The sequence below is a fragment of the Rhinatrema bivittatum genome, chromosome 5 (genome assembly GCF_901001135.1).
Source record: "Rhinatrema bivittatum chromosome 5, aRhiBiv1.1, whole genome shotgun sequence".
Classification (NCBI taxonomy): domain Eukaryota; kingdom Metazoa; phylum Chordata; class Amphibia; order Gymnophiona; family Rhinatrematidae; genus Rhinatrema; species Rhinatrema bivittatum.
The window spans coordinates 81,914,711-81,927,507 of record NC_042619.1 but is presented as its reverse complement, the minus strand read 5'-3'; the positions used below and the strand labels follow the sequence as shown (position 1 = coordinate 81,927,507).

Here is a 12,797-nt window from a genome sequence, read left to right as displayed (position 1 = left end):
AAGGGGTGATCCAGAGGTATTATGGGTTGGGGATCAAGAAGTATGCATGGTAGTTGTTGTTTTATAAGAGATATGTATATATTATTAAACTTATTCATACCATTTACATCTATTAATTGACTAGCATAAGTGAAATTGGACTTGTCTGTCTGCAATTTATGGGTGGAAAGCCTAGGTGAGCTGGGAGGGGGAGGTTCAGGGTAAAGTGCTAGAAGGTGTAGGTGAACTGGAAACAGACTGGGTGAACTGGCAGCGGTATCATCATCCTTGTTATTTCAAGTATGCATGCAAGTATTTTCAAAACGGTACTACTTTATAAAATACCTGCTTCCACGTATAAATTAGGGTTATTATGAGAACACTTTTTTATTTTTGAGCCTAAACTATATGTGGCCAATTTTAAAACAAGCGTGTGCTTGCTGAGATACACTGGAATTTTAAATCATGTTTTTGTTTTTATCATAATAAACCCTGATAAATTACCAGAAAATTAAAATGAAAGTCCCTGTTTATTCTTTATCATATTTCAAAGTTTTTGTGTATTATTTGCGGAAAAGTAGGAAATGCCTTTTAATTAATTTTGATCCACATTATCTAACTCTGCGTGTCTTTTTCAGAGTTTGTTTTTTTTTTACGTATTAGTCTCCTGATAAAATACAAAATGGAAAATTATGGATTAATGAAAATGTGTATATTTCTTAATCTGGCATCTTCTTGCTTTTAGTATGTTAGGAGTAAATTTTCGGAGGGTTTAGGTTACTAACCATGGGAGTTGGCTGCTTAAATTGTCCCTTTTTGAAAACTGAGCCAGGCTGAGTGCCTATATTTAGATGCCTAGTTTCACAAGACACTAAAATTTAGGTGGCCTAAAAATGGGCTGCCATAATGATGAGGTGAGGGTTTAGGACTGGGCATGAAATGTCAGTGCCAAATGTCGATTTTCAGCAGTAGGCTTAATTTGACCAGCCGAATGTTTAGGCTGAAATAACAGACCTAAAGCTGGTTGGCCGGCTATTAGCAAGCCCCCCTTCAAGCTCCAATCGCCTTCCCCAAGCCCCAGTCCCCCTTCCCAAGGTTCCATTTAACTTTGAGTCACAGTGTTGGCATGAAGGCTGTCGCATCCCTCGTCATGGTGCAAGGGTAACCTCTGGGGTTGTAAGTGCTGATTCCAGAGGTGTGGTGGATAAGAAGATGGTAAAACTTAACCTTAATTGTTTGCAATTTTTTTCATTCTCTAGGTAAACCCACCCTACTATGTGCCACTGGTTGAACTAGTTCCGCATTCAGAGACTGACCCTGCTACAATTGAGAAAACATATACTCTTATGAAGGAAATTGGACAGTCTCCTGTCAAGCTGATGAGAGAAATTGATGGCTTTGCTCTGAATCGACTCCAGTATGCAATAATTTGTGAGGCATGGCGACTAGTGCAGGTACCATACAATCCATATAGGGTCATTTTTATTTTTCAATTTAATTTCAGAAATTTAAACATCTTGTGAAACATTTCAATTAAGACAACCACTGGATTATATGTTTCCGATCTTTATAGTCTAGAAGTTTGATTGTGCAGCTTTCAGTGCACAGTATGTTGTATGTATGCTAGTAAACACTTTGACCATCAGTAAATTAGGAGCTTGAGAACATTAGTGACTGGCTGTCCCTTAAAATCTCAACATACTATAAAAAATGTGTCTAAATGACTCTAGTCGGAACTACATATTTAAGCTCATCCTTGTGTTGAATTTTTAACAACTGTAGGGGGCCAATGTAATAAAACACACGCTAAAATTAGAGTTAGATTTAATCATGGATTTCATTTTTAACGCACATGTTAAAAATAAAAAGCAGTCCCTGCAGGATGCAGGAAGCTAATGACATGCAAATAGACCAGGAGTAAAAAAAAAAGGGGGGGGGGCACTAAACTGAAAAAGCATGTTTTTTTCCTCATTCATTTGCTCTAAAAAAAAGTTCCCAAACCTCCATAGTGGGCCCTCTTTGGCCTGGCCAGACTGGCTGAATGGATCGGCCTGGCAAGTCCTCCCTTTGTCCCCAGAATGCCGAAACCCTCTCTCTCACAATAAAATTTAGTCTGGCCTGGGTCCATCATCCTAGCCTCCCTCTTCCTCTCACTTTACAATGAAGTCACCGGGCAGGGCTGGGTTGGGTCTAGGTCGTCATCCTCCTCCCAACCCCCTCCTTCTCCCCTAAAAAAATTAAACTGGGCCATACCCTCCAAATCCCCCCTCTCTTCCTGGGAACTCCTGCCAGAGAAGACCTTTCCACTCAGCGGAGGAAGACCGACCCGGGGATTCGCCGCCCAGGCCGGCCCAGGACGCATCACATGGTCTGCCGAGCGCGGCTCCGTCTTGGCCGCGCACGGCAGACCACACGACCGGAGCGACCGGCCCACCGAGGGATGCCCGATCCCCCGATAGGCCAATCCGCCCCTGTTTCCACTCCTGGCAGGGCTGTCCCCTCACTAGCAGCAGATTGGTCCCTCCACTGTCACATGTCAGCGAAAGGATCAAACCCCCTTTCAGAATTCTGAAAAGACAACCTTCTGAAGTTTTCTCCTTCATACTCCTTCCTATCTAGTGTTTATTACGGAACCACTTGTGCACCACCTCTATCATTGTCTCCTGCCATTCTAGCAATATTTTGGGAGAGCAGCAAGTGTCAGACCTCATTTTTGGCATCCATTAGCCTAATCCCAGAAATATCAAATTCATTTTGACATGGTATTTTGCCAATTCATTTTCAAGCCCTGACCATATAAATAATTTTGCTATCTATCCATGAATGAGGATAATAAAAAAAACATAAGAAGTGCCATGCTGGGTCAGACCAAGGTCCATCGAGCCCAGCATCCTGTCTCCGATAGTGGCCAATCCAGATCGCACGTACCTGGCAGATCCCATAAAGTAGATCTAATTCCAGTTACTCACTCCCAGGGATAGCTTTCTTTAGTCTCCATGGCTAATAATGTGTTATGGACTTTTCCTCCAGGAATTTGACCAAACCTCTTTTAAACTTCCCTGTGCTCATCACTTTGACCACATCCTCTGGCAGCAGATTCCACAGCTTGATGGTGCGTTGAGTGAAAATGTAGTTTCTATGATTTGTTTTGAATCTGCTGGTGGTTAAGTTTCATGGAGCGTTCCCTTATATTAGTATTATTTGAAAAGGTAAATAACCTTTATTTACCCGATCTTCCCCACTTGTGATATTATAAACTTCTACCACACAGTGGCATAGCCAGAACTGATTTTTTTTTTTTGGGGGGGCCCAAGATTAACATGGGTGAGCAGTAGGCATACAGGACTGAGCCCTACTAATTGTACCCTTATCCATAAATAATGGCTTAGAGGGCACCTGAGTGAAACTTTAAAATATTTTAACTTAATTATTTCCAGCACTTACCAACATTCAAAATTCCTTATTAACCTGTATTATTTGTATATTTATTGCAGTTTATAAATAAAAAGGCATGTTATGTAAAAAGCAAAGAAAATTAAGATCCAATCAATCATGTAAAAAACCAAATATCAATGTATTCTTTCATGTATCCTCTTTTTAAAATGGCATCTAGAATGAAAATAATAGATTGTTAAAAATTATACTACTGCTGGTTAATTTTTAAAATGTAGAGTTGCAAGCAGTTTTCACATTCTGCTTTCTTTTATCTGCTGCAAATGCACTTTGTCCTCTTATGAAAGTAATTGCTGACTAGTGGATGTGAAACTGAATTTTACTTTGTCTGCAAGTGAACCTTGATGATATTTTTGGTGTAATCCTTTCAAAACTTAATTCAAGTTCTTTAAAAGGTTTGTTACATTTATGTCCTTAAAGCAGCTTTTCACTCAAAGGAGGAAGATTTCAGGGCAAAAAGAGTGTTATCTTAGGCCTGGATGTATCAAAATGCACTAAATATTGCATGTGATAGAAAAAGGGGCATGTTTTATGGTAATAGGCAGTTTATTGCAATAATACTTATGCAAAGCCAGATTTGTGGTATTTTCTACATACAACCACTAGGGGGATATGAGAGAGAGAGAGACTAGCCATAATGTACTCACACTAGATAGGTATTTATATCTCTATGGGAAGCCAATAGAGATATAACTCGAGGTGAGGTTTAGGTATTCATGTAGATGTTAGGGGCCACAAAGTGAGATGTACGAACATCACAGTGCTCTCTTGTGAAGATTTGATGACCTTAGGAGTGAGGAAACTCACCCAAAGATGAGATTTCTGCAGTGTTTTCTCAACCTAGCTTGATGCACAAATCTCATCTTTGGGTGAGTTTCCTCACTCTGAAGGTCCTCAAATCTTCACAAGAGAGCACGGTGCTGTTCGTACTTCTCACTTTGAATGTCAAGTGGCCCCTAACCCCTACACTACTACCAAACCTCACCTGGAGTTACTAGGTGGGTTTCCCGTAGAGATATAAATACCTATTTAGTGTGAGGGTGCTCTTGCGCTCTCTCTCTCTCTATCTATCCCCCTCTTCCCCCCCCCCCCCCTCCCTGGCTGGCTCTCCAGGAGCTTCAAAACAACTAAAACCAGCATGGGCAATGCATCATACATTAAGGGATTTTCATATGCATTAAAGGTACTTAACACTTGCAAAACACCATAACGCAATTTGATAAATGACCCTGTCAATCTCTGCTTGAAATTCATTGTATTAACAGAACTTTGAAAAGGATATTGGAAATCAGAGAGCCTGATTCACCAAGGCTTTTTCACCATTCATTATATTTGGGGGAAAATGCTTAGGGGCGGATTTTCAGAGCCCTGCTCGCCTGTGAGCCTATTTTACATAGGCCTACCGGCGCGCGCAGAGCCCCGGGACTCGCGTAAGTCCCGGGGTTCTCCGAGGGGGGCGTGTCGGGGGTGTGTCGGGGGCGGGCCCGGTCGTCGCGGCATTTAGGGGGCGTATCGGCAGCATTTTGGGGGCGGGTACGGGGGTGTGGCTACGGCCCGGGGCGGTCCGGGGGCGTGGCCACGCCCTCCGTACCCGCCCCCAGGTTGCGTCCCGGCGCGCAAGAGGGCCACTGGCGCGCGGGGATTTACGCCTCCCTCTGGGAGGCGTAAATCCCCCAACAAAGGTAAGAGGGGGGCTTAGACAGGGCCGGGTGGGTGGGTTAGGTAGGGGAAGGGAGGGGAAGGTGAGGGGAGGGCAAAAAGAAGTTCCCTCCGAGGCCGCTCCGATTTCGGAGCGGCCTCGGAGGTTCCCGGCTCGGCGCGCGCCGGCTATACAAAATCAATAGCCTTGCGCGCGCCGATCCAGGTTTTTAGCAGATACGCGCGGCTCCGCGCGTATCTACTAAAATCCAGCGTACTTTTGCTGGCGCCTGATGCGCCAGCAAAAGTACGCCTATTCGCGTTATTTGAAAATCTACCCCTTAGTGAATCATGCCCTTAGTAAATATTTTTGGTAAGTAGCACTTTTTTTCCCAAACTCAGATAAGAAACTGTAAGATACATTTTAAAAGCCTTGCATGCACAAAAACAGCCATCTATATGTGTAAGTGGGCCATACAGGAGGTGCATGAATTTTAAATAGCCAGGGAGAGAGAGAGAGAGAGAGACTCTGTATAGGGCTCAGCCTGATGCTCAATATATATTGTAAGGGGGCACTTTGATTACCGGTGAGTTTTCGAGAGATGGGTTAGGGTTTGGGGGTGGTGTTACAGAAACATTGAGAGGTATTCATTATAAAATTGAAATCATTAAAGAATTTTAGATCTCAATATTTTATAACCGCACGTACCATATACACCCCCTCCTTCTTGACTTGAAATCCCTTGCACCCCGACCCATTTCCCCCCCTTTCCATGTAAATAATAGGCTAGTAGTGACCCCCCCACCCACCAACTCTTTAAAAACAACATTGGTAGCCTAGTGGCCCCCACCATGGACCTTTGAAACCGCCTCCCATACCTCATTACTTTAAAATCTTCATTGATGTTCAGGTTAGGGTCCGGCGTGCCCCTAGCCATGGGTCCGGTTGGCACCATTTTCCAAAATGGCACCAACCAAGCCTTACCTCTATCATGTGATGGGGCAAGGACCAGGTCATGTGGCCTTTATCTAGTCTCAAGACCTTGCCTCTGTCAGGTGATTGGTACTGGCCAGGCCTTGCCCCATTTTGGAAAATGGTGCTGACAAGGCTTGGGGTAGGGGGCACCCTGGGCCCTAACCCTGGATACCAATACAGATTTTAAGGTAATGGGGTGTGAGGGGCCATTAGGCCACCAATATTATTTTAAAGTGTTGGGAAGTGAATGGGGGGCCCACTGCTGGCCTGTTGTTTACATGGAAAGGGGGGGGGGGGTAGGGGTGGAGTGCACACTCTTTTGGGAGGGGTTGAGTCATTAAGGAGGGGTAGGCCAGGTGAGGGTCATCTTTTAATGCCATATCTCATCTATTTTTTAACTTTGAATTTGCGGAGATGCCTTGAATGACAACCCTGGTATGGGGGTGGGCTTTTAAGACCCCAGTGACTTTTTTTTGAGCCAAGGCCTGCAGGGCCTATGAGTTGAGGACCGCCATTGCACTTTCACTAGGCCTTAGCCACATTCTTTTGTCTCGCAGGTGATACTACCACAATATGTTGTCGAGGAAGGGCAAAATATCATGGGATGCCCCCCCCCCCACAATATTGGGCTCCTCCCATGATACAATATAGTGACTTAGTGAATCTAGACCTAAACAAGATAGCCTGAGAAGTTTTGCTTATCTGGCTTTCTTACTTAGCCAGATTAGTCGGAACTTACTCGACTAAGTGGTGCTGATCTGCTGTATACATATATTTTTATTTTCAGTTTTAAAAATATACATGTGGAGGTTTTACACACATATTTTAAATAGCACTTACCCCTGTAAGTTGCTTTTAACATAATAACATTTTAATGACAGCAGAAAAGGACCAAAATGGTCCATCTAATCTGCCCAGCAAGCTTCTTATGGTAGTATCTGCCATGCTATGTAGATTACCCCCATGCTTCTTTTAACTGGGTGATGGTCCTTCTTGAAAATTCAGACAGTTCTGCTTGACTTGATTTACTGATGGATTTGGCTGGAGAAGCAGTCCTGTTCATTTTCTCTTATGTCTGTGTATCAGTACCTCAGGCCGTAAAAGTCAGGATCCGTGTTGGTTGTTGTCTGAATCCAATCTCTCTTTCCACCCCACCTCCCACCCCCCGCTGTCAAAGCATAGAGTGATGTTGCAGTTGTGTCAAAGGAATCAAGGCTTATTAGTTAAGGGTAGTAATCCCATGCCTTACGTTAAGAGTAGTAACTACCACTCCATGCAAGTTACCCCCATGCTTATCAGTTCTGTAGACTGTAAAAGTTGGGGCCCTTGTCGGTTGTTGTCTGAATCCAATTCCCTTTTTTCCTCCTGGCGTTGAAGCACAGCACACTGTTGCAGTTGCAGCAAGGCTTATTGGTTAAGGGCTGTAATCCCCATACCTTCTGTGAAGGGTAGTAACCGCCACACCAGGAAGTTATCCCCATGCTTTCTTTTCTTCATTTCCATCCTCTAGCCTTTAAGGCTCCACAGTATTTATCCCATGCCCTTTGAATTGTTTAGCTGTTTTTGTCTTCACCACCTCCACCGGAAGGGCATTCCAGGTATCCACCATTAGAGATGTGTATCGTGTGATCGATCGTCTTAACGATCAATTTTGGCTGGGGGGGAGGGAATCGGATCGTCGCGGTTTTGTGTTTTTAAATATCGTGTAAATCGTAAATCGGGGGAGGGCGGGAAAACCGGCACACTAAAACATCCCTAAAACCCACCCCGACCCTTTAAAATAAATCCCCCACCCTCCCGAACCCCCCCAAAATGTCTTAAATTACCTGGGGTCCAGTTGGGGGGGGGGGGGTCCCGTTGTGATCTTCCACTCTCGGGCGTCGGGCGAGTTGATAGAAAATGGCGCCGGTGCTACCTTTGCCCTGTCATATGACAGGGCATAGGTAGCGCCGGCGCCATTTTGGTTCCTGTTCCCCGACGTCACGAGCGTAGGAGATTGCTCCCGGACCCCCGCTGGACCCCCAGGGACCTTTGGCCAGCTTGGGGGGGCCTCCTGACCCCCACAAGACTTGCCAAAAGTCCAGCGGGGGTCCGGGAACGACCTCCTGCACTCGAATCGTGTTGCCGTACAGCCGGCACCATTTTGCTGTACGGCAATATGGCCGGCGCCATTTTAAGCATTTTTGCTTAAACAGGAACCAAAATGGCGCCGGCGCTACCTTTGCCCTGTCATATGACAGGGCAAAGGTAGCGCCGGTGCCATTTTCTATCAACGTGCCCAACGCCCGAGAGTGGAAGATCACAACGGGTCCCCCCCTACTGGACCCCAGGTAATTTAAGACATTTTGGGGGGGTTCGGGAGGGTGGGGGATTTATTTTAAAGGGTCGGGGTGGGTTTTAGGGATGTTTTAGTGTGCCGGTTTTCCCGCCCTCCCCTTCCCCTCCCCCTTCCCCCGATTTACGATTTTTGACGATAAATCGGGGGAATTCCTATTAAATATCGCCTCTAACGATTTTTGACGATTTAAAATATATCGGACGATATTTTAAATCGTCAAAAAACGATTCACATCCCTATCCACCATCCTCTTCGTGATGAAATACTTCCTGAAGTTGATTCTGAGTCGACTCCCCTGGAGTTTCATTTCATGATCCCTAGTTCTACTGATTTCTTTACAACAGAAAAGGTTCGAAGTTCATGCATCATTAAAACCTTTCAGGTATCTGAAGGTCTATATTTTATGTATTTATTTATTTATTTAGATTTTTTTCTATACCGGCATTCGTGAAAATGTCACATCAAGCCGGTTTACAATAAACAATGGGGTGATAACCGTAACAGAGAACGAGATAATATGTACTAAACATACTATAGATGCAGTTACAATAAAACAAGGAGTTGTACAACTAGGAGCAAGAAGAAGAAAAGATAGTAACTTTAACATAGTATATTAACCCGTAAAATGGTAGACTTTCCAAAAATTTCCAAAAATTCCAAAAATATAATTTCTCCCCTGCATCTCCTGTCGTCCAAGGTATACATATTTAGATCCATCAGCCTCTTCTCATAAGTCTTCTAACTCTAATCCCACACCATTTAGGTCGCCCTTTTCTGGACCACCTCCATCCTGTCTCTCTCCTTTTTGAGATATGGGTTCCAGAACCGAACACTCCAGATGAGGCTTCACCAAGGATCTGTACAGGGGCATCATCACCTTCTTTTTCTTACTAGTTATTTATTTATTTAGCTATTTTATATATCAACATTCCAAATAAAAGATCACAATGATTTACAAAATTTATTTAAAATTTACAAAATGACGTACATATCATAGATCAAAATGTACATTGACTGGAAGAGGTCAGAAACATATATTTTAAATGACATCCTTGAGGGTGCATGCTCTGAGTTCAGATGATTTTAAGTTAGGTTATAGGCATTTTGAAATAACTATGTTTTTAGGTCATGTTTGAATTTCTTTGTGTTTGGAGTCAGTCGTAGAGATTCAGGCAGAGAGTTCCATAATTTTGGTCATGATATTGAGAACACACGGTCTCTTATTTTAGTTAGGTGGGTGTTCTGTAATGATGTCACAGCTAGTAATCCTTTGTTTTGAGATCTTAATGATTTCTGCAGCTTATATGGTTGTAGAGCTACACCTACCACGCCAGAGTTGATAGAGTGGATGGTGGAGTATGTCACATTATTTCACCATCTTCAGATCGCCAGAAGCTATCACCCCCAAGATCCCTCTCTTAGTCTGTGCACATCAGTCTTCCACCCCATCATATACAGCTTTTTTGGATTACTGCATCCCAGATGCATGACTGCACGTCTTGGCATTGAATCCCAGCTGCCAAGTCTTCGACCACTCTTCAAGCTTTCTTAAATCACTTTTCATTCTCTCTACTCCATCAAGCATGTCCACTCTGTGGCAGGTCTTAGTATCATCCGTAAATAGACAAACTTTACTTTCTATCCCTTCTACAGTGTCACTCACAAAGATATTAAACAGAACTGGTCCCAACACCGGTCCCTGGGGCTCTCCACTTAAAACAGATCTCTCTTCAGAGTAAGTTCCATTTACAATTACACATTGTCTCGTGTCAGTCAACCAGTTTGTAATGTACGCCACCACCTTTGCGCTCAATCCCAAGCTTCTCATTTTATTCACAAGCCTCCTATACGGGATTGTATCAAAGGCTTTGCTGAAATCCAAGTAGATCACATTGAGCGCTCTTTCTTGATGCAATTTTCTAGTCACCAAATCAAAATTTTCATTAGGTTAATCTGACAGGACCTTCCCCTGGTGAATCCATGCTGCCTTAGGTCCAGCTACTTACCCATTGAAGATAGTTCTCTATACTTTCCTTCAGTAGCATTGCCATTAGTTTTCCCACCACTAAGCTGAGTCTAACCAGCCTGCAGTTTCCAGCCTCCTCTGCTCCCACTCTTGTGAAGTGGGACCACAACCGCTCTTCTCCAGTCTCGTGGCATCACTCCTGTTTCCAGGGATCTATTGAACAGGTCTTTCAGAGGACTCGCCAACCCATCTCTGAGCTCTGACAATATCCTGGGATGTACCTCATCTGGCCCCAAGTTCTTGTCCACTTTCAATTTACCTAGCTCTTCCTATACATTTTCTTCTGTAAACAGAATTTTGTCTACCCCCATCTCCATCCACGGTCTTGTCAACCAACAATGGTTCTCCTCCAGGGTCTTCTTTAGTGAACATGGAACTGAAGCATCTGTTTAATATTTCTGCCATTTCTTAGTCTCTCTCTACACATTGCTGCTTGTCTCCTTTCAGTTTCACTATACCTTTTCAGGCCTCCCTTCTTTTTCTGATATATCTGAAAAAGGTTTTGTCACCTCGCTTTACCTCTCTGGCAATCCTTTCCTCCTCTTGACTTTTTGCTTTCTTGATTTCTTTCGTCATCTCCCTCAGTTTCTCCAGGTATTCTTCCCTGTGTTCTTCTTTTTGAGATTCTTTATACTTCTTGAACACTGTTCTTTTTGTCTTTATGTTTTTCCAGTCATCTCCTTTGAGAACCAGATCAGTTTCTTTTTCCTCTTATTCTTGTTTAATTTCTAACTTATAGATTTGTTGCCTTTGTATAACTCCTTTTAATTTGGCCTACTGTTGTTCCATCTCACCCTTGTTCTTAAAGGAAGATCCCCTATTAGTGCCTTTTTATTTAGAAACCAATTACAAAGATTCACTGAATAATGTGAGACAGCCCCAGAATATTTTAAGGATCTGGCTCCAGGTATCTGGCCCAGTCCACCTTAAGACACAACCAAAGATGTAATCCTGGTCCCAAAGAATTTCCCTTAGCAGGGGAGTAAGAAGAAGGGCTCAGGAGAAAACCAGGGGGGGGGGGGGTGTCAGGAGTGGGATGAGAAGCTCAGGATATGTTAAGACTATATACACTTGGTTTTGCTGTGAGTTACATTGTTGGACTGCTGAGGTAAACAGGTCTGATGTACCTGTTTATATATATTTATAAAATAAAAGTTTATATATATATAAACCCTAACTTTAGGCAATATCCCTTTTTCTTCATGCTTAACAGTCAATATATATATAAAATAAAAGTTTTGTGAAGAGACACCTGGGTCTATTCACTCTGTACCCTGTCAAATTCCCAAGCATGGGCTGTTCCCAAGGGACCACAGTATACAGTTTTCTTAACTTAATACTAAATAAGTATTCTCAAAAGATGCCATGGTTAAAGATAAAACTCCTTCATGAGCCATGTTTTATTCACTAACAGGTCAATACAGTAAAGTGCGGCCGCGGTTACCCGGCTCCTAACCCGCTTTCTACCCACTTTTCGGCCGCGTTAGTCCAACCCGCGATACACTATCCCCTTTAACCTACTCTTACTGCGTCCTTAAATCACCGGGTAACTCCTTCCGCCCGCGGCATGTATATTACATGTAAACGATCGAATTAGCTATTCCCTCCCATACAGTAACGCGTGCCCCAACTATCGCTTTTTTACCCTGCCGTTTTGCCGCGCATTTAACCTGCTACCTTACCGCCTACCCTTACCCCTGTGTTAGAGGCAGTGGTAAGGGTAGGCGGCAAACTTTCCCCCAGCCCCCGCTCACCTGCCCTGGCCGCATCCATGGGTGCTGGTCTCCGGGGCAGCCCCAGTCCTCTCCCCTCCTCCCGAAGCAACGAAAGCGGAAAAAAGCGAAAAAGCGAAAAAAAAAAAAAGTTGCAAGAGAGAGAGAGGGGAGAGAGGACGGGCAATCCTACGCTCAGGCCGCTCAAGATTTATTTATTTATTTATTTATTTATTTATTTATTTAACAGTTTTATATACCGAAATTCTTGTAAGAGGTTACAAATCAGTTCGGTTTACATTGAACAGTAACAGTGCTTCAGAAGAGAGCAATTACATTGAACAATAACAGTTCGGATTACAATGAACAGTAACAATGCTTCAGAAACGAGCAAATGGAAACGAAGTAGAATAACATGCCTCAAAAACAATGTCTAGAAGGGAGCGAATAAATAAACCCGTGATAGCAGAGGCTCAAATCTTGAACTAAGAACAGACTACTCGGGATTTAAGACGACAGAGGATTGCATAATACTAGGATCGAGGAATTAAGGGAAAATATCAGTGTGTACCTCTAAAAATATGAGATGCGGTCTGTGTGTCACTCTACAACATAATAGGATACTATGAGTACAGCAGAAACTATGAATAAAGCTAACTCTGGACTACTTAGATT

At 43.4% G+C, this 12,797-nt stretch overlaps 1 protein-coding gene and 1 long non-coding RNA gene across 4 annotated transcripts in view; one reads left to right on the top strand and one right to left on the bottom strand.

The window, feature by feature from the left end:
* LOC115092045 overlaps positions 1-12,797 on the bottom strand; it is a 298,722-nt gene that overhangs the window by 122,912 nt on the left and 163,013 nt on the right. The gene's annotated exons all lie outside the window — the stretch shown is intronic.
* CRYL1 (crystallin lambda 1) overlaps positions 1-12,797 on the top strand; it is a 267,609-nt gene that overhangs the window by 210,017 nt on the left and 44,795 nt on the right. The window contains exon 5 of the mRNA XM_029602510.1: positions 1,239-1,433. Coding sequence (XP_029458370.1) covers positions 1,239-1,433 — 195 coding nt within the window. The remainder of the gene's footprint in view (positions 1-1,238; positions 1,434-12,797) is intronic.